Here is a 22,223-nt window from a genome sequence, read left to right on the forward strand (position 1 = left end):
CAGCTTTCTGCATATGGCTAGCCAGTTTTTTCCCAGCATCATTTATTAAATAGGGAATCCTTTCCCCATTTATTGTTTTAGTCAGGTTTGTCAAAGATCAGATGGTTGTAGATGTGTGGTATTATTTCTGAGGGCTCTATTCTGTTCCATTAGTCTATATCTCTGTTTTGGTACCAGTACCAGAATGGCCATAATTTAAAAATCAAAAAATAATAGATGTTGGTGTGGATGTGGTGAAAAGGGAACACTTTTATACTGTTGGTGGGAATGTAAACTAGTATAACCATTATGGAAAACAGTATGGAGATTCCTTAAAGAACTAAAAGTAGATCTACCATTTGATCTAGCAATCCCACTTCTGGGTATCTACCCAGAGGAAAATAAGTTATTATATGAAAAAGACATATGAACATGCATGTTTATAGCAGCACAATTTGCAATTGCAAAAATATGGAACCACATTAAATGCCGATCAACCAATGAATGGATAAAGACAATGTGGTATATATATACCATGGAATACTACTCTGCCATAAAAAGGATGAAATAATGGCATTTGCAGCAACTTGGATGGAGTTGGAGACCATTATTCTAAGTGAAATAACTCAGGAATGGAAAAATGAACATTGTATGTTCTCATTTATAAGTGGGAGCTAAGCTATAAGGATGCAAAGGCATAAGAATGATATAATGGACTCTGGGGACTCGAGGGGAAGGTTAGAAGTGGAGTGAGGGATAAGGCTACACATTGGGTGCAGTGTACATTGCTCAGGTAATGGGTGCACTAAAATCTCAGAAATTGCCACTAAATAACTTATCCATGTAACCAAATACCACCCGTTCCCCCAAAACTATTGAAATAATAAAAAAGTATATATAAAAATAATTCAAAAAAGGAGATTGGTCTATATCCTGATGGATGTATCTTTTCATCATCTCTTCTTATCCTTTTTATTTTCTCTTACCCTCCCCTCATCTCTTTCTGTTATTTCTTTCTTCCTTATCCTACTCTTTTATTCCATTCTTTATCTCTCAAATATTCCTTTATTCTATCTTTCCATTCTTTTAGTATTCTTGTCCTCATAGAGACACTCTGAGACACTATTTTAACCCTGGTGATGATTCTCATGGTTTGATGTACCTTGTTTGAAGATGAATAACACTAATAATTAGGGAATGCATTTTCAATTGTCTGATACTGAGTGTCCTATAAATACCTCAATTCAACTATATTTCAAAGATTTTTCTTCATTCTGCTTCCCCTGCTATCCTTCTCCCTGTTTTTAAAAATTGTTTTTTGGCAGTCATATAAGTGATAAACTTCTGGTTCACACTTTGGTAGCTCCCTCCCTTTCACCCACCACATCAAATCAGTCTTCCGCACATATGTGTGGTTCCCATGTAAGGCCCTTATCACCTGTACCTTATTAACAGTCTCTTAAATTATTTATCTCTATCCCCAGTTTTTCTCTCTCCAATATGTCTTACTCTTTGCTTTCACAGTAGACTAGTCATTATCTACAGGATAAAGGTGTCTTAAATGCTCACCAGTCACTGGCAGGTGACTCTTCAGGTCCTTGATTTCTTTTTCTTCGAGTCTGAACCCAGTGTTTTGTAAAACACTTGTTAGGTCATTGACATTAACCTGCCCTCCTTCACAGAAACAAGAAAAAGTAGATAAGGATGTCATAAAATGAAAAATACACACTCTCAACCCCTACTCAGAAATGAAAGCAGAAAAGCTATTTACAGCAAGTCATGTGGGAGTCAGGAACAGACTATGCTTCCAAAATTAAACTTCTGGGAGAAGTTTATATTGAGGAGGAGAAGTAAAGAGTTTGGCATTTCTGATGAATTAGACAGAGATAACAACCAAATCATGTTATTCTGTCAAAAAGTAAGATCTGAAACTTGCTACAGTAATAATAAATTATCTCCCAAGTGTAACTGTACATAAAGGAGGACTCCAGTCAATGGGGGAAAATTACTGAAAACTATTGGTGTAGTTTTAATCAAATCATTCTGAAATACGGGGATTTAAAAAGAGTCAATATATATTTCAGATAAATTGAATAATTAAATGTAAAAAGTGAAATAATAGAAAAACAAAGAAAACTAAGTATATGTGATTCTTCACATACTGGTTAGCTTGTAAAGGACTTAAAAGTCAATCACAGAAGAAATGACTGATAAAATTAAACACATAAACATGAAAAGTGGCCATATATCAAAATACAACATAATGGATAAAAAGTGGATTTGTAGTTGCCTAGGTCTGCAAGAGTTGGGGGGTATAAGTAGTGACTGCTAATGGGTATTCAGTTTCTTTCTGCAGTGCTGAGATATTCTAAAGCTGATTGTGGTGATACTGCACAACTCTGTTAGTATACTAAAACCCACTGAATTATATATTTTAAGTAGGTTAATTGTATGGTATATGAACTATATCTCAATAAAGCTGTTGTAAAAATACAATAAAATAAAATGCAGATAACGAATTGGGAAAATATTTACAATAGATATGACAATGTGCTAATGTTTAATCTATAAAGAGGTCATTTATATTAATAGAAACAATGTTTGGACTCTAATAGATTAAAAGATATAATGATATAAAACATGTTTTTTCTGAAAAATTTTTTCCTTTTTTATGTATGTTCTTAAACATTTTTTTAATTTTTAAATTTTTTTTTTTTGAGACAAAGTCTCACTTTGTCACCCAAGCTGGAGTGCAGTGGCATGATCTTGGCTCACTGCAATCTCTGCCTCCTGGGTTCAAGCTATTCTCCTGCCTCAGTCTCCTGAATAGCTGGGACTACAAGTGTGTGCCACCATGCCCAGCTAATTTTTGTATTTTTAGTAAAGACAGGGTTTCACCTTGTTGGCCAGGCTGGTCTCGAACTCCTGACCTCGTGATCCACCCGCCATGGCCTCCCAAAGTGCTGGGATTACAGGTGTGAGCCACCACGCCCAGCTTAAATCTTTTTCTTGCCCTGTCTTATGGTCCTGATCAAAATTTTCTATGAGTGATTTTACGTATATATTTTGTTCTCTAAGTAGATTATAAACTCTTTGAAAGTAAGAACTATCGGCCGGGCATGGTGGCTCACACCTGTAATCCCAGCACTTTGGGAAGCTGAGGTGGACGGATCACCTGAGGTCGGGAGTTTAAGACCAGCCTGACCAACATGGAGAAACCCCATCTCTACTAAAAATACAAAATCAGCTGGGTGTGGTGGCACATGCCTGTAATCCCAGCTACTTGGGAGGCTGAGGCAGGAGAATCGCTTGAACATAGGAGGTGGAGGTTGCAGTGAGCTGAGATTGTGCCATTGTATTCCAGCCTGGGCAACAAGAGTGAAACTCCATCTCAAAAATAAATAAATAAATAAATAAAGTAAGAACTATCTTCTGCTTTGTGTAGCCCCTCCCCCACCACACTCCCAACACTATGCCAGTCTGTTTGATGAATGAAAAAATTCTCAAATTAAGCTTTCTTTTCCATTAAAGAGAAAACAACCACTATCCTTGTGAGAATTCCATGATTTAAATATAAAACAATTGATACGGTTTGGCTGTATCCCCACTCAAATCTCATCTTGAATTCCCACGTGTTGTGGGAGGGACCTGGTGGGAGGTTAACTGAATCATGGGGGCAGGTCTTTCTCATGCTCTTGTGATACTGAATAAGACTCACAAGATCTGATGGTTTTATAATGGGGAGTTTCCCTGCACAAGCTCTCTCTCTTTGCCTGCCACCACCTATGTAAGGTGTGACTTGCTCCTCCTTGCCTTCCACCATGATTGTGAGGCCTCCCCAGCCACATGGAACTGTAAATCCATTACACCTCTTTATTTTCTAAATTGCCCAGTCTCAGATATGTCTTTATCAGCAGCATGAAAATGGACTAATACAAAAATACAAAGCTGATTTAAAAATTGTTTTTATTTTAATATGTTTTTTGAGACAGGGTCTGGCTTTGCCATCCAGGCTCACTGCAGCCTCAAACTCCTGGGCTCAAGTGATCCTCCTGCCTCAGCCTCCTGAGTAGCTGGGACCACAGCTACATATCACCAATATAAAAACATTTTCAACTTTATTGATAACAAAAAAATCAGAACAATAATTAGATTCATTTTTTCATCAAATTAATTCAAGTTTTTCATCCATCAAATGAACAAGAGTAAAAAATATAAAAATAATGTACTGTGGTTAGGGCATGATGGTAATACTATGTATGGAGGTGCAAATTCCTGCTGGAAGAATATATCCAAAGAAAATGACTTTAAAGCTGGATCAAGATTTATGTATGAAGATCAGAGACATATAAGAGAAAAACACTAAGTAAATGTTCAACAAGAGAACAATGATTAAGTAAATTATAATAAAACTAGATGATATAATTATTAAAATGATGTTTACAAAGAAATTTTAAATAACATGGTGAAATTATTACACTAAAATTTTAGGATTAAATGCAGGACATATAACATTTCTAGTAAGAGTTTAATAATACACATATATGCACAGGAAAAAGATTAGAGATATCTATAATAGAAAAGGTAACATTACTTGAAATTGTGGGTAATTACATTTTTTTCTGTATGCTACTATATATATTCCAGATTATTCTCAAATACCCAGCATCTAGTAGACACTTGAGTATTTGTTGAATAAAATGCATAATTTTCTGCTTATTTATGTAATTAGAAAAAACCAATTAGAACAATCTTAAATATTATTGTCCTTATCCTTTTCCTCACTTACCTCTGAAGGATTTCACACCATCCAATAATTCTTTCTTAAACACCTTTTTATCAGCTGTAGGATAAAACATGATTAATAATGCTTTCAGAGATTCATAAAAATTAAAATATATACTTACAGGAAGGGAAAATTTAGAAATTTGTTACAATTCAATCTCAATGAAATGAAAGATATTTGCAAAATTCAGTGTAGTGAACACATAGCCTTTCTTTTCTTGTTTTCCCCTCTCTAATTTACCTTCATCTTTTCTTTCTTCACTTTTTCTACCCCTTCTGCTCTTACTTTTTTTTCAGTTTATACCTTAAGTCTTATCTTTTTCCTAGGGCAAAAGAAATTGTCTTATGATAGGACTTCTGACTGAAGAGGTTCATGTTTCCTAAACCAATATAATAATAATAGGATTTTTAGAAATGCTAGGACTGGGCCTTTTAAAAAACATTTTTAATTGACACAACTGTTTCAAATATTAGAATTTCTAACACAAAACCTTAAAACCAACCTCTTTGAAGTTTTCAAGAGGGTAAGGACTTGGAGAATCAGACATGGTCCCTGCGCTCTCAGGTTTTAGATAGTGCCACATAGACAATGATCTTCAGTAAGTGTTGAATGAATATATTTTTAGACATCAGTGAAGCAGAATACATGTAAATGCTTACCAGAAACTGGCAGAGTTTTCAGAAGCTTTTTGTGCTCCTTATTTGTGATCTCTATTCCCATATTTTCCAGAACATTTTTCACATCCCCAGCATGAATCTTCTCTCCTTTAGAGGAAGGGAAATAGTCATAGGTGAGAATATAAGAATTATGTCATATTTTATATTATGACATTATAATTATGTATTAGTCCATTTTCATGCTGCTGATAGACATACCTAAGACTGGAAGAAAAAGAGGTTTAATTGGACTTACAGTTCCACATGACTGGGGAGGCCTCAGAATCATGGTGGGAGGTGAAAGGCACTTTTTACATGGTGGCGGCAAGAGAAAATGAGGAAGAAGCAAAAGCAGAAACCCCTGATAAACCCATCAGATCTTATGAGACTTATTCACTATCATGAGAATAGCATGGGAAAGACTGACCCCCATGATTCAATTAACTCCCCGTGGTTCCCTCCCACAACATGTGGGAATTCTGAGAGACACAATTCAAGTTCAGATTTGGGTGGGGACACAGCCAAACTATATCAAATTATATACAACATTATATGTAATTATAATCAACATATAATAGAAGTAATTATGATTAACATATAACATTATAACTACATATAACATTATATATCATATATATGTACCTGTGTTTGTATATATAATTATATATAATGTATGTGTGTATATATCTAATCCTCAGCTGCTGGGGGAAGAGTAAAGAACAGTAAAAGCTTGTTTAGCTATTTATTTATTTATTTACTATTTTGAGACAAGGTCTCACTCTGCCATCCTGGCTGGAGTGCAGTGGCACGATCACGGCTCACTGTAGCCTTGACCTCCTAGGCTTAAGCAATCCTCCCACCCCAGGCCCTCGGAGTAGCTGGGACTACAGGCATGCAACAGCACGCGGGGCTAATTTTTTGTACTTTTTGTAGAGATAGGGTCTCCCTGTGTTACCCAGGCTAGTCTTGAACTCCTGGCCTCAAGTGATCCATCTGGCTTGGCCTCCCAAGGTGCTAGGGTTACAGGTGGGAACCACTGTACCAGGCCTTGTTTAGCTATTTAGAGTCAAGGAGGGGAGTCAGAAATTTTTCTTTTAACCTAAGTAAAATAAAATCTCTTACAATGATAAAACAATATCATATCATAAGTAAAATAGAAATTGTATAATTTTTCAATAATTTGGGAGCTGTTTCATGGTTAATATAAATAATTTGACTACTACAAGAACACCTCTACTTTTAATTTTCTTTTTCTTCTTTCTTCTTCTTTTTAGTCCTCCCTATCCCCTTCCCTCTTGTTCTTTTGCCTTAATTATGGGGTAAGTTAAAAATGACAATAAAATCTGACTCCTTGTAATATATTTCACCTTGAGTGAATTTACATTTATATAATTACATTGTAAACTTGGGAAGTCAGGGATCATGTCTTTCTCTCAAAATCTAGCATAATGCCTGGCACATAGCCAATGATCAGCTAAATGTAGAATGAGTTAATTAATTGTTTGAATGTCAGCAAAGCAAAATACATTACTGATTGAAACTTCAGAGAGTTCATTCACTTGATCATTACTGAGTGTTTACTATGTGAATAAAACAAAATTTTTGAAGGGGTAAAACTGACATTGAAACTGCTCAATATATAAAACATAATTAGGCCAGGTGTGGTGGCTCATGCCTGTAATCCTAGCACTCTGGGAAGCTGAGGTGGGCAGATCACTTGAGGTCAGGAGTTTGAGACCAGCCTGGCCAACATGGTAAAACCCTGGCTCTATAAAAATACAAAAATTAGCTGGGTGTGGTGGCATGTGTCTGTAATTCCAGCTACTCAGGAAGCTGAGGCAAGAGAGTCACTTAAACCCTGGAGGCAGAGGTTGCAGTGAGCAGAGATCGGGCCACTGCACTCCAGCCTGTGTGATGGAGGGAGACTCTGTCTCAAAAAAAAAAATCATAATTAACAAGCAGGACTATGACTTTTTTGGCAAATATTATTGCAACATTTACTAAAATTGATCATGTTCTAAGACAAAAATTTAAATCTCAACAAATTACTCGAAGGCAAAAAGTATATTAGTCATATTCTAATTATAATTTAAAGTCAGCTGGGTGTGGTGGCTCACACCTGTAATCCCAGCATTTTGGGAGGCTGAGGTGGCTGGATCACGAGGTCAACAGATTGAGACCATCCTGGTCAACATGGTGAAACTCTGTCTGTATTAAAAATACAAAAATTAGCTGGGCGTGGTGGTGTGCTCCTATAGTCCCAGCTACTTGGGAGGCTGAGGCAGGAGAATTGCTTGAACCTGGGAGATGGAGGTTGCAGTGAGCTGAAATCGTTCTGCAGTCCAGCCTGGTGACAGAGTGAGACTCCGTCTCAATAATAATAAATAAATAAATAAATAAATAAATAAATGTAAAAATAAAAGAAGAAAAAATGTAAAATCAATCACAGAAACAGTTTTAATAAAGCCTCTCTACTTGGAAATTATAAATAAAATAAAATTATAAATAACTGCTGAGTTAAATAAGTTGAAACTGAGATCATAAACTGCTTAGAAATTATGAACACAACTTCTGTTTCCAGCAAAACAATAGAGTAGGACATCCTACTTACTACAAATATCTAAAATGGATTTAAAAATGACAAAATAATTGTAGATGGATGGCTGAGTTTGTCGGAAAGAAAGAAAAATTTTTGGTTTCAGGAAATAGAGAGGGTTTTAAGAGTCAGGTTGATATGTACTCAATTTTTTTTTTTTTTTTTTTTTTTTTTTTTGAGACGGAGTCTCGCTCTGTCGACCAGGCTGGAGTGCAGTGGCGCAATCTCGGCTCACTGCAAGCTCCGCCTCCCGGGTTCACGCCATTCTCCTACCTCAGCCTCCCCAGTAGCTGGGACTACAGGCGCCCGCCACTGCGCCCGGCTAATTTTTTTTCTATTTTTAGTAGAGACGGGGTTTCACCATGATCTCGATCTCCTGACCTTGTGATCCGCCCGCCTCGGCCTCCCAAAGTGCTGGGATTACAGGCGTGAGCCACCGCGCCCAGCCGATATGTACTCAATTTTTTTTCTTTTTTTTTTTTTAATTAACTTTTCCTATGGTGCTGAGATATATACTCAATTTGATGTGAAGATAACCCTAGTGGGTTATCTGACCAGATTTGGCAACAGCTTTGTTTTATGGCCCAAGCATTCTTGGGCACATGATAGGGACACAGATTTGAAATACTGCATATTTAAAGCCCATTAAAGAGGCTGGGCACAGTGGCTCACATCTGTAATCTCCAGCATGTTGGGAGGCTGAGGCAGGTGGATCACTTGAAGCCAGGAGTTCGAGACCAGCCTGGCCAACACTGTGAAACCCTGTCTGTACTAAAAATACAAAAAAAATTATTTCAGTGTGGTGGCACATGCCTGTAATCCCAGCTACTTGGGTGGCTAAGGCACAAGAATCGCTTGAATTCAGGAGGTGGAGGCTGCAGTGAGCTGAGATCATGCCACTGCACTCCAGCCTGGGTGACACAATAAGACTCTGACTCAAATAAATAAATAAATTAAACCCATTAAAGAGAAAGAAAGGGCATAGATAGAAGCATAAGAATAAGAAATTGAGGAAAAGAACAGGCTAGTGTGCAAAAGATATAAAACAATATCTAGAAATAAATTGTTATTGACATTTTCAATAAACAGTGTGAGAGGGAGTTGTAGAGAGAATTAGTGAACTGGAAGAGAGATTTGAGAAATTCTAAAAATTAGGAGAACAATATAAAAAGTGGAAAATATGGAAAAAAGATAGGAAAGACAGAATAAGAAGGTCCATCATATACATAATGGGAGTTTCTAAAAGTAAAAGAAAAAAAGAGGTAATATTTGAAACATAAAGGCTGAAAATTTTCAAGAATTGATGAAAGGCCTGAACTTTTAGTTTCAGGAATCACAAGTCTTGAGCAGAAAATGAAAATGAAAATAAGTGTATACTTGGAGACATTATAATGAAAACTTCAAAGATAGAGATAATCTTAAAAGTTACAAGAGAAAAAGTAGCTATTAATAAATAATTAAGGCTGGGTATGGTGGCTCACACCTGTAATCCCAGTATTTTCAGAGGCCAAGGTGGATGGATCACTTGAGGTCAGAAGTTTGAGACCAGCCTGGCCATCATGGTGAAACCCCATCTCTACTAAAAATACAAAAATTAGCCAGGCATGTGGCTTGTGCATGGAGTTCCAGCTACTCAGGAGGCTGAGGCAGGAGAATTGCTTGAACCTAAGAGGCGGAGGTTGTAGTCAACTGAGATTGCACCACTGTACTCCAGACAGCAAGACTCTGTCCTCCTCCAAAACAAACAAACAAACAAACAAACAAACACACCCAATTAAGACAGCTTATTTTAACAGCAAAGAGAGTCCAGAAAACAATCAATATATGAATACATTATATATAGTGTGTGTATATATATGTGTCTATATGTGTATATATGTGTGTGTGCACACGTGCACATGGTATATATTTTCTTTTCCTTCTTTCCATTTTTAATTTAAATATTAGTTTTGGGCCGGGCACGGTGGCTCAACCCTGTAATCCCAGCACTTTGGGAGGCCGAGACAGGTGGATCACGAGGTCAAGAGATCGAGACCATCCTGGCTAACACAGTGAAACCCTGTCTCTACTAAAAAATACAAAAAACTAGCTGGGCGTGGTGGCGGCGCCTGTAGTCCCAGCTACTCGGGAGGCTGAGGCAGGAGAATGGTGTGAACCCGGGAAGCGGAGCTTGCAGTGAGCTGAGATCCGGCCACTGTACTCCAGGCTGGGCGACAGAGCGAGACTCCATCTCAAAAAAAAAAAAATAGGGGATCCGCGGCTAAAGGTGCAGACATGGCCAAGTCCAAGAACCACACCACACACAACCAGTCCCGAAAATGGCACAGAAATGGTATCAAGAAACCCCGATCACAAAGATACGAATCTCTTAAGGGGGTGGACCCCAAGTTCCTGAGGAACATGCGCTTTGCCAAGAAGCACAACAAGAAGGGCCTAAAGAAGATGCAGGCCAACAATGCCAAGGCCATGAGTGCACGTGCCGAGGCTGTCAAGGCCCTCGTAAAGCCCAAGGAAGTTAAGCCCAAGATCCCAAAGGGTGTCAGCCGCAAGCTTGATCGACTTGCCTACATTGCCCACCCCAAGCTTGGGAAGCGTGCTCGTGCTCGCATTGCCAAGGGGCTCCGGCTGTGCCGGCCAAAGGCCAAGGCCAAGGCCAAGGATCAAACCAAGGCCCAGGCTGCAGCTCCAGCTTCAATTCCAGCTCAGGCTCCCAAAGGTGCCCAGGCCACTACAAAGGCTACAGAGTAGGTATCTCTGCCAACCTGAGGACAGAAGGACTGGTGCGACCCCCCACCCCCACCTCTGGGCTGCCATCTGCATGGGGCTGGGGTCCTCCTGTGCTATTTGTACAAATAAACCTGAGGCAGGAAAAAAAAAAAATATTAGTTTTGTCATAGGTTAACTTTACAATTTAGACTTTAGGTAACAGAATATTCAGATAGCGCTGTACCTAAATTTTGTAAGTAATTAACACAGCTCAGAGATAGTATGACTATCTCCCTGAGATGGACTGTTGGAACTTTATTTCTCTTCATTCTGTGGAAAGGGTGAGAAAGAATATCTTCATTTATATGAAGAATAGTTGTATCTTATTAGGTGGAAACAGAGTTTTTTTTGTTTTGATAAATAGAAGTTCAAATATATGTAGAAAGATTGTAGCGCCAAGATGGTACCACTGCACTCCAGCCTGGGCGACAGAGTGAGACTCCATCTCAACAACAACAACAACAACAACAACAAAAAGCATCATTAGTTTCTAGAGTTCTAAGATAGAATGACAATCTACAAGTCTAGATTCAGTCAAACTATGATTCAAAGATGAGTGTAAAATAAACATACTTTTAGACAAAGACTGGCTTTTGTTGATATCACTAAGAAGGACGAACCCACAAAGGACTAGGAAGGTAAAAGCATCAGTGAGTAAGGAAAGCTTTAAGTGTATTTACATCTTGCAGAAGATTGGTTTTAAGTTACTCTGTTCTTGCTTTTAATATACTCACTTGACAAAACCCCATTGCTGGTTAAATGCAAGTCTCTACTACTCTGTGCCTGCAGCCATGTAGCTAACTAGAACTAAAGCAAACTATGCTGACTGTCCTCACTTTACATTGATTGTGAACCTCAAGTGGGTCTTTAATGCCCTGGAGCAATCATACTATACTTTGCTGGTTCCTTAATTTTCCTACTCTTCTTTATGACTACTTCACACCTTCCTTCCTCTTTTCAAACCACGATTTCCTCTTCTTTCACTTGATTACTGCTTCATCTCTTTAATCAAAAAAAGAAGCCTTCTCTTACCACCATTTTCACCACTTTACTTATCCCCTTATTCCACTTTGCTCTCTTTTGCAGTGAAACGCCTTAGATATTCATACAGTTTCTAAATCCTATCTTCCCATTCTTTCAGACTCATTCCACTTAGGCTTCTTTCCATCTCACTGCCTGAAGTTTCTCTTTTGGATATCACCAGTGACCTCCGTGTGGCTATATGCAATTGTCAATTCTCGGTTCTCATGTTACTTGACCTATCAGCAGCATTTGACTATTGATTTGCCTTCTTGTCTGGTAACTGTAGCAGATGCTATAGATGCCCTGCTCATATCCCCTCATATCAATGCATGCTTGTTCACTTTCACTTTCAGTTACTAGTATCTCTTTGTCTGAGGGATTTCTTCAGCTGCCAGAGTCCACACTGCCTATGCTTAGATGGGTAGAAATGCCAGCAGAGTAATACTGCTTTCCCCTCCCTTAAGCATTTTTTTTTTTTTTTTTTTTTTTCGGAGACAGAGTCTTGCTCTGTCACCTAGGCTGGAGTGTAGTGGCGCGATCTCGGCTCACTGCAAGCTCCACCTCCCAGGTTCACACCATTCTCCTGCCTCAGCCTCCCGAGTAGCTGGGACTACAGCCACCCACCACAACGTCCGACTAATATATTTGTATTTTTTTTTTTTAGTAGAGACAGGGTTTCACTGTGTTAGCCAGGATAGTCTCGATCTCCTGACCTCGTGATCTGCCTGCCTCAGCCTCCCAAAGTGCTGGGATTATAGGTGTGAGCCACCGCACCCGGCCCCTTAAGCAGTTTTTAACCAATGACTGATATGAGTTGGTGTGAAAATAACCTAGCTCTATTACCCCTCTCTTGAGGCCATGTCATTTACCAGATATTCCCCAGTGTGATTAAGCTCTAGTTACCTGCAATGGTAACTTGTTTGATAAACACTTTATTGGCTGCTTTTATCTATGTCTCACTTCTCTGCTCCCCTGAGCTCCCTTCCCAAGCAAACTACCTGTATATGTAATCCTCATTTCAGGGTTTGTTTTCTGGGGGTACCCAACTTAATTTAATCTTCCTCATCTGGTTTTCAGGGCACCTTATTATCTTGGTTTTCCACTTACATCACTGGCTACTCTTCATCTTCTTTGCTTTAGCACCTCTTAATATTGAAGTACTCCAGGTTTCATTCTTTAGTCCTCTTCTTCACTTATACTCACTCCTTGAGTGAATTCATTCAATCTCGTGGCTTTAAATACCATCTATATGCCTATGACTTTCAATTTTATATTTTTACCCAAGATATATTTCTTGAATTTGAGTCTGTTTAGTAAGCTTGTACTTGACATCTGCATTTGGAGGTCTATTAGTTATCCCAAAATGTCCCAAATTGGATTCCTAATTTTCTTCCACCCAAACTTGTACTACTGGTAACTTTTTTTCATCTCAGTTAATGGCAAGACTATCCTTTTAGTTAGTTGTTCAAGACAAAAATTTTAGAACCATTCTTGACTTGTCCTTTTATCTAGTACTTTGTATCTAATCCTCCAGAAAATTCTTTTGACTCTTTAAAAAATGTGTCCAGAATCCAGCCATTGCCTTCTACTCTGGTTATGTCACCAGCATCCCTAACATTGATTACTCTAAAGGCCCTCAAAATGGTTTCCCTGCTTCCTCCCCTCCCCTCTCCTCCCCTCCCCTCTCCTCCCTCCCCTCTCCTCCCTCCCCCCTTCCCTCCCATCTCCACTCCCCCTCCCGTCTCCTCCCCTCCCTCTCCCATGTCTCCTCCCCTCCCTCTCCCCTGTCTCCTCCCCTTCCCTCCCCCTCTCCTCCCCCATTCCCTCCCCTCCCCATCCCCTCCCCATCCCTTCCCCTCTCCTCCCCCCTCCCCTCCCATCTCCACTCCCCCTCCCCTCTCCTCCTCTCCCTCTCCCCTCTCTCCTCCCCTCCCCTCCCCCTCCCCCTCCTCGCCTCCCATCTCCACTCCCCCTCCCCTCTCCTCCCCTCCCCTCTTTCCTACCCTCCCTTCCCCTCCCTCTCCCCTACCCTCTCTCCTCCACTCCCCTCCCCTCTCCCCTGACATAGGTCAGATCATATTACACCTCGGTTTTAAACCCTACAATAGCTTTCTGTTTATCTCAGAAAATAAGCCCAAGTCCTTGCAGGGTTTTCAAAAATAAGTAATGCACCCATTACTTTTCTCTTCTCATCCCCTATTACTTTTTTTTGAGATGGGGTCTGGCTTTATCACCCAAGCTGGAGTGCAGTGGCCTGATCTCAGCTCACTGCAACCTCTGCCTCCTGGGTTCAAGTGGTTTTCCTGCCTCAGGCTCCTGAGTAGCTGGGACTACAGGCATGCACCACTACGCCCGGCTAATTTTTGCACTTTTAGTAGAGATGGAGTTTCACCATGTTGGCCAGGCTGGTCTTGAACTCCTGACTTCAGGTGATCTGCCCGCCTTGGCCTCCCAAAGTGCTGGGATTACAGGTGTGAGCCACCATGTCCGGTCTCCCTATTACTTTTTTACTTAGTTACTCAGCTTCAGCTACACTGACCTTCTTGTTGTTCTTTGAATATACCAGGCATGCTCCTGCCTTTGTCCTTGTCCCCTTTGTCTGAAACACTTTTTGTCTAGAAATCGCCACATGTCAAAACCCTCACCTCTTTCAAGTTTTTGCTCAAATGTCACCTTCTCAAGAAGGCCTGATTATCTGTTTAAAAACACACCTGCCTCTTTCCCCAACACACCCGCCTCTTTCCCCAACACACCCTGCTCCCCCAATCTCCTTTATCTACTTTTCACTTATTTCCAGAGCATATAACACTTTCTAACATATTATATAATGTACTTATGTTTAATGTTTATTGTTTATTGCTTATTTCCCCCGCTAGAATCTAAGCTCCAGGAGGCAGCGACCTTCGTACTATTTACTGATGTAGCCTATATGCCTAGAACAATGTCTGGCATGTGGTAAATACTCTATAAATAATTGTTAAATAAATGAGTGGAAGAAACATTATTGGGTTAAAAATATAGTTCCATATAAAACTTTAAGATCACACAATGCAGTATTTACTGTAACATCTCACTCACCTGTAACATTTTTAACTTCATCCATCATCGTATTCAAATCAGTCTTCCCATTATCTTTAAGATAAAAAGGCGTCAAAAAGATTTATGGAAAAATGATATAAGGGCCTTAAATTCTGAAATAGAAACTCAAAAGTCAATTATTACAAAACATTTCCCTAGAAGTTCATTTTTCCAAGTCCAATGCTCATGAATTGAAATAATATAGCTACTACTATTTATCCTATAAACAATAAAAATCTACATTTCACAATGCAGGAGTAAAGCTTAAAGCATTCTTCTTTCCTTCAAGACAATCTATTATCTAGTAAGTTAATCTATTCAGGGGTTGGAAATTTGAGAATTAAAAAATTTTGTTTAAAAATGGTATTTCCATTTTTGTCAACGCTGACTTTACCTTTAGGCTTTTGATGACTTTGGCACTAAGCTATCCACTAAAAGATTAGATCGTTGGTATCCATGTCTGGTTGCTCTTAGGTTGTCATGTTGATATATCCAGTTAAAGTCCATTTGTGATGACAAAACTTTTATTTTGCCATGACCATTCTCAATTAAAATATATTTTCACAGACCATGTACTTAGTTTCTTTGATCAGTATTTCTCAAATTGAAGTCTGAAGTCACTGGAAGTCAGCGGATAAATTTTAAGCAGTTTGTAAGATTGCAAGTTTGAGAGACACTGGATTGGGAGGTTAAGCTAGTAGTTAAGAGATGTTATTACTCTCATAGGCAAGATTCAGTTTGGAACCTTACAGCTGCTGAAGGACACACTCATTTTCTACTTATGACTTGGTCAAGGGTGTCAATTCATCACTGGTCAAATATGTTCACACTGTTGTATTATTTGTAATATTCCTAAGACTATAAGTTTATCTGGGGACAAGATACCAAGAATCACTTTGCGTTCTTAGTATCACCTAGGCATTACTGTAATGGTTTGCACAAGATTGATGCTCCATAAACATTTACTAAATTATAGTTCTAGCAAAATGCAAACATATTATAAATAATGAATTAGCTTTAAAATTATTATATTCCAGATTCTTAGACACAGAATTTATATTTGTTCTTTTAAAATACTTTCAAAATTATGATAATCTTTTTTTTTTTCCGCACTGTTGCCCCGGGCTGGAGTGCAATGGCATGATCTTGGCTCACTGCAACCTCTGCCTTCCAAGCTCAAGCGATTCTCCTGCTTCAGCCTCCTGAGTAGCTGGGATTACAGGTGCCCGCCACCATGCCCAGCTAACTTTTTGCATTTTTAGTAGAGACAGGGTTTCACTATGTTGGCCAGGTTGGTCTCGAACTCCTGACCTCATGATCCACCCACCTTGGCCTCCCAAAGTGCTGGGATTACAGGTGTGAGCTACCACACCCAGCAATTATGACATTCTTTTACCGGTATTTTTTTTTTTTTTCTTTTTTTGAGACAGGGACTCATTCTGTCACCTAGGCTGGACAATCCACCTGCCTCACTCTCCCAAGTAGCTAGGACTATAGGCACATACCACCATCCCTGGATATATATTTTAGATAGAGTCTCGCTCTGTTGCCCAGGCTGGAGTGCAGTGGCATGATCTTGGCTCACTGCAACCTCCACCTCCTGGGTTCAAGCAGTTCTCCTGCCTCAGACTCCTGCGTAGCTGGGATTATGGGTATGTACCACCATGCACAGTTAATTTTTGTAATTTTAGTAGAGTCGGGGTTTCACTGTGTTGCCCAGGTTGGTCTTGAACTCCTGGCCTCACGAGATCCACCTGCCTTGGCCTCCCAAAGTGCTGGGATTACAGGTGTGAGCCACTGCACCTGGCTGTTCCCGGATAATTAAAAGAAATAATTTTTAGAGATGAGGTTTTGCTATGTTGCCCAGGCTGGTTTTGAACTTCTAGTCTCAAGAGATCTTCTTGCCTCAGTCTCCCAAAGTGCTGGGATTACAGAGGTGAGCCACTGCGTCTAGACTGGTATTATTTTATAGTTTTATAATACCTTATTATTAGTAGTAATATGGTTACCATTATAACTTTTAAATAGGACAAGGAAGAACTTTTTTTGGATAAAAGTTTGCCTGTAAATAACATGCCACCACACTCTTCCCTTTCTATGTCTCCAATTAGCTCCACTGAGGCCCATTAGGTTCTGAAACAATATTCTATCCTATCTCAGATGGTTAAACAGATGTACAAGCTATTCTACATTTATATTATATTATAGGAATTATATTAAGGGCCTCACACTTTAAATCACTGTGCTGGTGATGTTCCAAGATACTAGGACAACAGGGCAACCACAAGTATCTACATTTATTGCACTGGTAGATTGAAAGAGCTATAGAAGGGATTTAAAAACAAAAGAAAAAGTCATGTTTTGAAAACTGCTTACTTATTAAGGCAAAGGTACCAAGGACCTAGAACAGTGCCTGATGCATCATAGTCTTTAAAGCTGATAGAATGGAAGAATGAAAGGTACTACTGATTTAGAAAAGCACATACAGTATTCACTGACTTGGATTAATCATATATTTTTATGATTTCCTTTCTGGAGCAGTAGTCCCCCAGAATTTCCTGATGAATTTTTCTCAGTTCCACTAGCATAAGACCATCTAAAATATGCCAAGTTTAATTAATTTCATTTGTAACATTACTATATACCTTTTAAAATTCGTTAATTCTATTAGCTCATGGAAGTATAGCATTGTGGTTAAGAGACAGTTTCTGGGCCGGGCGCGGTGGCTCAAGCCTGTAATCCCAGCACTTTGGGAGGCCGAGACGGGCGGATCACGAGGTCAGGAGATCGAGACCATCCTGGTTAACATGGTGAAACCCCGTCTCTACTAAAAAATACAAAAAACTAGCCGGGCGAGGTGGCGGGCGCCTGTAGTCCCAGCTACTCGGGAGGCGGAGGCAGGAGAATGGCGTGAACCCGGGAGGCGGAGCTTGCAGTGAGCTGAGATCCGGCCACTGCACTCCAGCCTGGGCGGCAGAGCGAGACTCCGTCTCAAAAAAAAAAAAAAAAAAAAAAAAAAAAAAAAAGAGACAGTTTCTGGAGCCAGATTGCCTAGGTTCTTTTCCTGGTTCCATCATTTACTAGCTCTCTGCCTTTGGGCAAGTGACTTGATTTTTTCGTGCCTTAGTTTCCTTATATGTAGAATTGGGATAAAAACAGAACCTACCTTTTAGGGTTGTTTGCAAGATTAAATAAGTTGATAAATGAAAGTGCTTAGAAGAGTGCCTTGCATGTGTCAGGACTACACAGTGTTGGTCATTGCTATTTAACGCTGGATTACCATTAGGGACTAAAAGATTAATGTCCTGTGTATTCTTGTTAAATCTTGGCATTTCCAGTGGTGTTACATAGTGAGTTGACACTTGCCATTTATGTTGGCAGTATTCTTGGTGATTCTTCCCAAGTGGTAGCCATTGGGTTCAGTTTGGTAGTTATAGGGAAGGTCTTACTCTTTCATTTCTTTTCATATGTATCCTATCTTCAATCATTCTAGCCCCTTCAATTATTCCAGCCCCACTACTAGTTTCATGTTCAAAGGTTTACTAAGGGGCATACTGATATTCAAAACTCTCACCATCAACTGGTAGGTGGTCCTTCAGTGCCTGGATTTCTTTCTCCTTGAGATCAATTCCCATGCTTTTCATGAAATTTTCCATCTTATCTGAAGACACTTTTGTTCCTTAAGAAATAAGGGGATGAACACAAGAAAATTTGTAATGATATAAAGAGCGGGTAATTCTAGCTCACACCTAGGCATCAATTCTATATGTAGAAAGAAGGGCAAAGAACAATGAAACTATTCAAGTAAACATGGTTTTTAGTATCTAAGTCAGGAATTTCTAAACCCTGAGCTGTGGGATTCTGTTATTGCTTTTAGCAGAACTAAGACTAAAATCAGCCTTTATAAATGTGTCTGCATAATAGGGTCTGAAACTTGCTAAAATAATGGAGAAAAATAACTAACTAAATAAAGTCCATGGGTTTACTCCATCATAGTCCTCTGGAAATATTTTTAAAATTTTTATATTTTTAATTGACAAATAATAATTGTATATTTTAAAGGGTATGATGTGATGTTTTGATACATGTAAACATTGTGGAATAATCAAATCAGTGTAATTAGCATATCTATCACCTCAAATATTAACCATTTCTTTGTGGTGAGAATATTCAAAACGCATTCTTGTAGCTTGAAACACACAATACGTTATTATTAAATATAGCCATCTTGTTCGGCAATAGAACACCAGAACCTATTCCTCCAACCTATGACTTTATATCTGTTGACCAATATCTTCTGGGACACTTTTTCTGTTCATTTTATTCTTTATTTTTTATTTTAAGTTCTGGGATACATATGCAGAACGTGCAGGTTTGTTACATAGGTATACATGTGCCATGGTGGCTTGCTGTGCCTATCAACCCGTCATCTAGGCTTTAAGCCCCACATGCATTAGGTATTTGTCCTAATGCTCTCCCTCTCCTTGCCCCTCACCCCTTGACAGGCCCTGGTATGTGATGTTCCCCTCCCTGTGTCCATGTGTTCTCATTGTTCAACTCCCACCTATGAGGCAGAACATGGGGTGTTTGGTTTTATGTTCTTCTGTTAGTTTGCTGAGAATGATGGCTTCCAGCTTCATCCATGTGCCTGCAAAGGACATGAACTCATTCCTTTTTATGGCTGCACAGTATTCCATGGTGCTACATTTTCTTTGTCCGGTCTATCATTGATGGGTACGTGGGTAAATAACTTCTTTATTTAGGAGCAGGTTGTTCGGTTGTTCAATTTCCATGCAGTTGTGTGGTTTTGAGTGAGTTTTAAAATCCTGAGTTCTAATTTGATTGCACTGTGGTCTGAGAGACAGTTTGTTATGATTTCTGTTCATTTGCATTTGCTGAGGAGTGTTTTAGTTTCAATTATGTGGTTGATTTTAGAATAAGTGCTATGTGGCACTGAGAAGAATGTATATTCTGTTGATTTGGGGTGGAGTAGTCTGTAGATGGCTATTAGGTTCACTTGGTCTAGAGCTGAGTTCAAGTCCTGAATACCCTTGTTAATTTTTTGTCTCATTGATCTGTCTAATATTGACAGTGGGGTGTTAAAGTCTCTCACAATTATTGTGTAAGAGTCCAAGTCTCTTTATAGGTCTCTAAGAACTCGTTTTATGAATCTAGGTGCTCCTGTATTGGGTGCATATATATTTAGGATAGTTAGCTCTTCTTGTTGCACTGATCCCTTTACCGTTATGTAATAGCCTTGTCCTTTTTGATCTTTGTTGGTTTAAAGTCTGTCTTATCAGAGACTAGGATTGGAACCGTTGCTTTTTTTTTTTTTTGCTTTCCATTTGCTTGGTAAATATTCCTCCATCCCTTTATTTTGAGCCTATGTGTGTCTTTGCATGTGAGATGGGTCTCCTGAATACAGCACACTGACAGGTCTTGACTCTTTATCCAATTTGCCAATCTGCGTCTTTTCATTGGGGCATTTAGCCCATTTACATTTAAGGTTAATATTGTTATGTTTGAATTTGATCCAGTCATCATGATGCTAGCTGTTCAATTTGCACATTAGTTGATGCAGTTTCTTCATAGTGTCGTTGGTCTTTATATTTTGGTATGTTTTTGCAGTGGCTGGTACCAGTTTTTCCTTTCCATATTTAGTGCTTTCTTCAGGAGCTCTTGTAAGGCAGGCCTGGTGAGGAAGCAGAGCCCTCAGCATCTGCTTGTCTGGAAAGAATTTTATTTCTCCTTCACTTTATGAAGCTTAGTTTGGCTGGATATGAAATTCTGGGTTGAAAATTCTTTTCTTTGAGAATGTTGAATATTGGCCCCCACTCTCTTCTGGCTTGTAGAATTTCTGCAGAGAGATCCACTGTTAGTCTGATGGGCTTCCCTTTGTAGGTAACCTGACTATTTTCTATGGCTGTCCTTAACATTTTTTCCTTCATTTCAACCTTGGAGAATCTGATGATTATGTGTCGTTGGGTTGCTCTTCTCGAGGAGTATCTTAGTGGTGTTCTCTGTATTTACTGAATTTGAATGTTGGCCTGTCTTGCTAGGTTGGGGAAGTTCTCCTGGATAATTTCCTGAAGTGTGTTTTCCAGCTTGTTTCCATTCTCTCCATCACTTTCAGGTACATGAATCAATCATAGGTTTGGTCTTTTCATATAGTCCCATATTTCTTGGAGGTGTGTTCATTCCTTTTAATTATTTTTTTCTCTAATCTTGTCTTCACACCTTATTTCAGTAAGTTGATCTTCAATCTCTGATATGCTTTCGTCCACTTGATCAATTCAGCTATTGATACTTGTGTATGCTTCACAAAGTTCTTGGGCTGTATTTTCCAGTTCCATCAGGTAATTTATGTTCCTCTCTAAACTGGTTATTCTAGTTACCAGTTCCTGTAACCTACTTTCAAGGTTCTTTGCTTCCTTGCATTGGGTTAGAACATGCTCCTTTAGCTCAGAGGAGTTTGCTATTATCCACCTCCTGAAGCCTACTTCTGTCAATTTGTCAATCTCATTCTCCATTCAGTTTTGTGCCCTTAATGGAGAGGAGTTGTGATCATTTGGAGAAGAGGCATTCTGATTTTTGGAGTTTTCAGTATTTTTGTGCTGGTTTTTCCTCATCTTTGTGGATTTATCTACCTTTGATCTTTGAGGCTGATGACCTTTGGATAGGGTTTTTGTGTGGGGGTCCTTTATGTTGATGTTGATGTTGTTGCTTTCTGTTTGTTAGTTTTTCTTCTAAAAGTCAGGCCCCTCTTCTGCAGGTCTGCTGAAGTTTGTTGGAGGTCCACTCCAGACCCTGTTTGCCTGGGTATCACCAGTGGAGACTGCAGAATAGCAAAGATTGCTCCCTGCTCCTTCCTCTGGAAGCTTCGTCCCAGAGGGGCACTGGCCTGGAGCTCTCTTGTATGAGATGTCTGTCGACCCCTGTTGGGCAATTTCTCCCAGTCAGGAGGCACAGGGGTAAAGGACCCACCTGAGGAGGCAGTCTGTCCATTAGCAGAGCTGGTGTGCTGTGCTAGGAGAATCCCTCTTGTCAGGATCAGCTGCTCTCTTCAGAGACAGCAGGCAGGAACGATTAAATCTGCTGAAGCTGCGGCCCACAGCCACCCCTTCCCCCAGGTGCTCTGTCCCAGGGAGATGGGGATTTTGTCTGTAGGCCCCTGACTGGGGCTGTTACCTTTCCTTCAGAGATGCCCTGCCCAGTGAGAAGGAATCTAGAGAAGCAGTCTGGCCACAGCTGCTTTGCTGTGCCCACCCCAGACCTCCCAGCTTCCTTAGCACTGTCAGGGGAAAACTACCTACTAAAGCCTCAATAATGGCAGACGCTC

The 22,223-nt window shown here is 39.6% G+C and overlaps 2 protein-coding genes across 3 annotated transcripts in view; one reads left to right on the forward strand and one right to left on the reverse strand.

Annotated features, from left to right (window-relative positions):
- The window catches only part of EFCAB3 (EF-hand calcium binding domain 3), a 160,773-nt gene that overhangs the window by 86,516 nt on the left and 52,034 nt on the right, over positions 1 to 22,223 (reverse strand). For both annotated transcript variants that reach the window (XM_073005148.1, XM_073005149.1), the window contains 5 exons: positions 18,459 to 18,563; positions 14,885 to 14,938; positions 5,425 to 5,529; positions 4,769 to 4,822; positions 1,549 to 1,653 (listed from right to left, as the gene is read on the reverse strand). In XM_073005148.1, the coding sequence (XP_072861249.1) occupies positions 1,549 to 1,653; positions 4,769 to 4,822; positions 5,425 to 5,529; positions 14,885 to 14,938; positions 18,459 to 18,563 (423 nt within the window). The remainder of the gene's footprint in view (positions 1 to 1,548; positions 1,654 to 4,768; positions 4,823 to 5,424; positions 5,530 to 14,884; positions 14,939 to 18,458; positions 18,564 to 22,223) is intronic.
- LOC103243282 (large ribosomal subunit protein eL29) lies at positions 10,248 to 10,897 on the forward strand. Its single transcript, XM_008012300.3, has one exon. It carries the CDS (start codon positions 10,292 to 10,294, stop codon positions 10,763 to 10,765), a length of 474 nt encoding a protein of 157 aa, XP_008010491.1. The 5' UTR covers positions 10,248 to 10,291; the 3' UTR covers positions 10,766 to 10,897.

This window comes from Chlorocebus sabaeus, chromosome 16 (genome assembly GCF_047675955.1).
Source record: "Chlorocebus sabaeus isolate Y175 chromosome 16, mChlSab1.0.hap1, whole genome shotgun sequence".
NCBI classification, from domain to species: Eukaryota; Metazoa; Chordata; class Mammalia; order Primates; family Cercopithecidae; genus Chlorocebus; species Chlorocebus sabaeus.

Bases quoted from the DNA above. Each gene is read 5' to 3' on its own strand.
- LOC103243282 (XM_008012300.3), top strand. From the start codon at position 10,292: ATGGCCAAGTCCAAGAACCACACCACACACAACCAGTCCCGAAAATGG.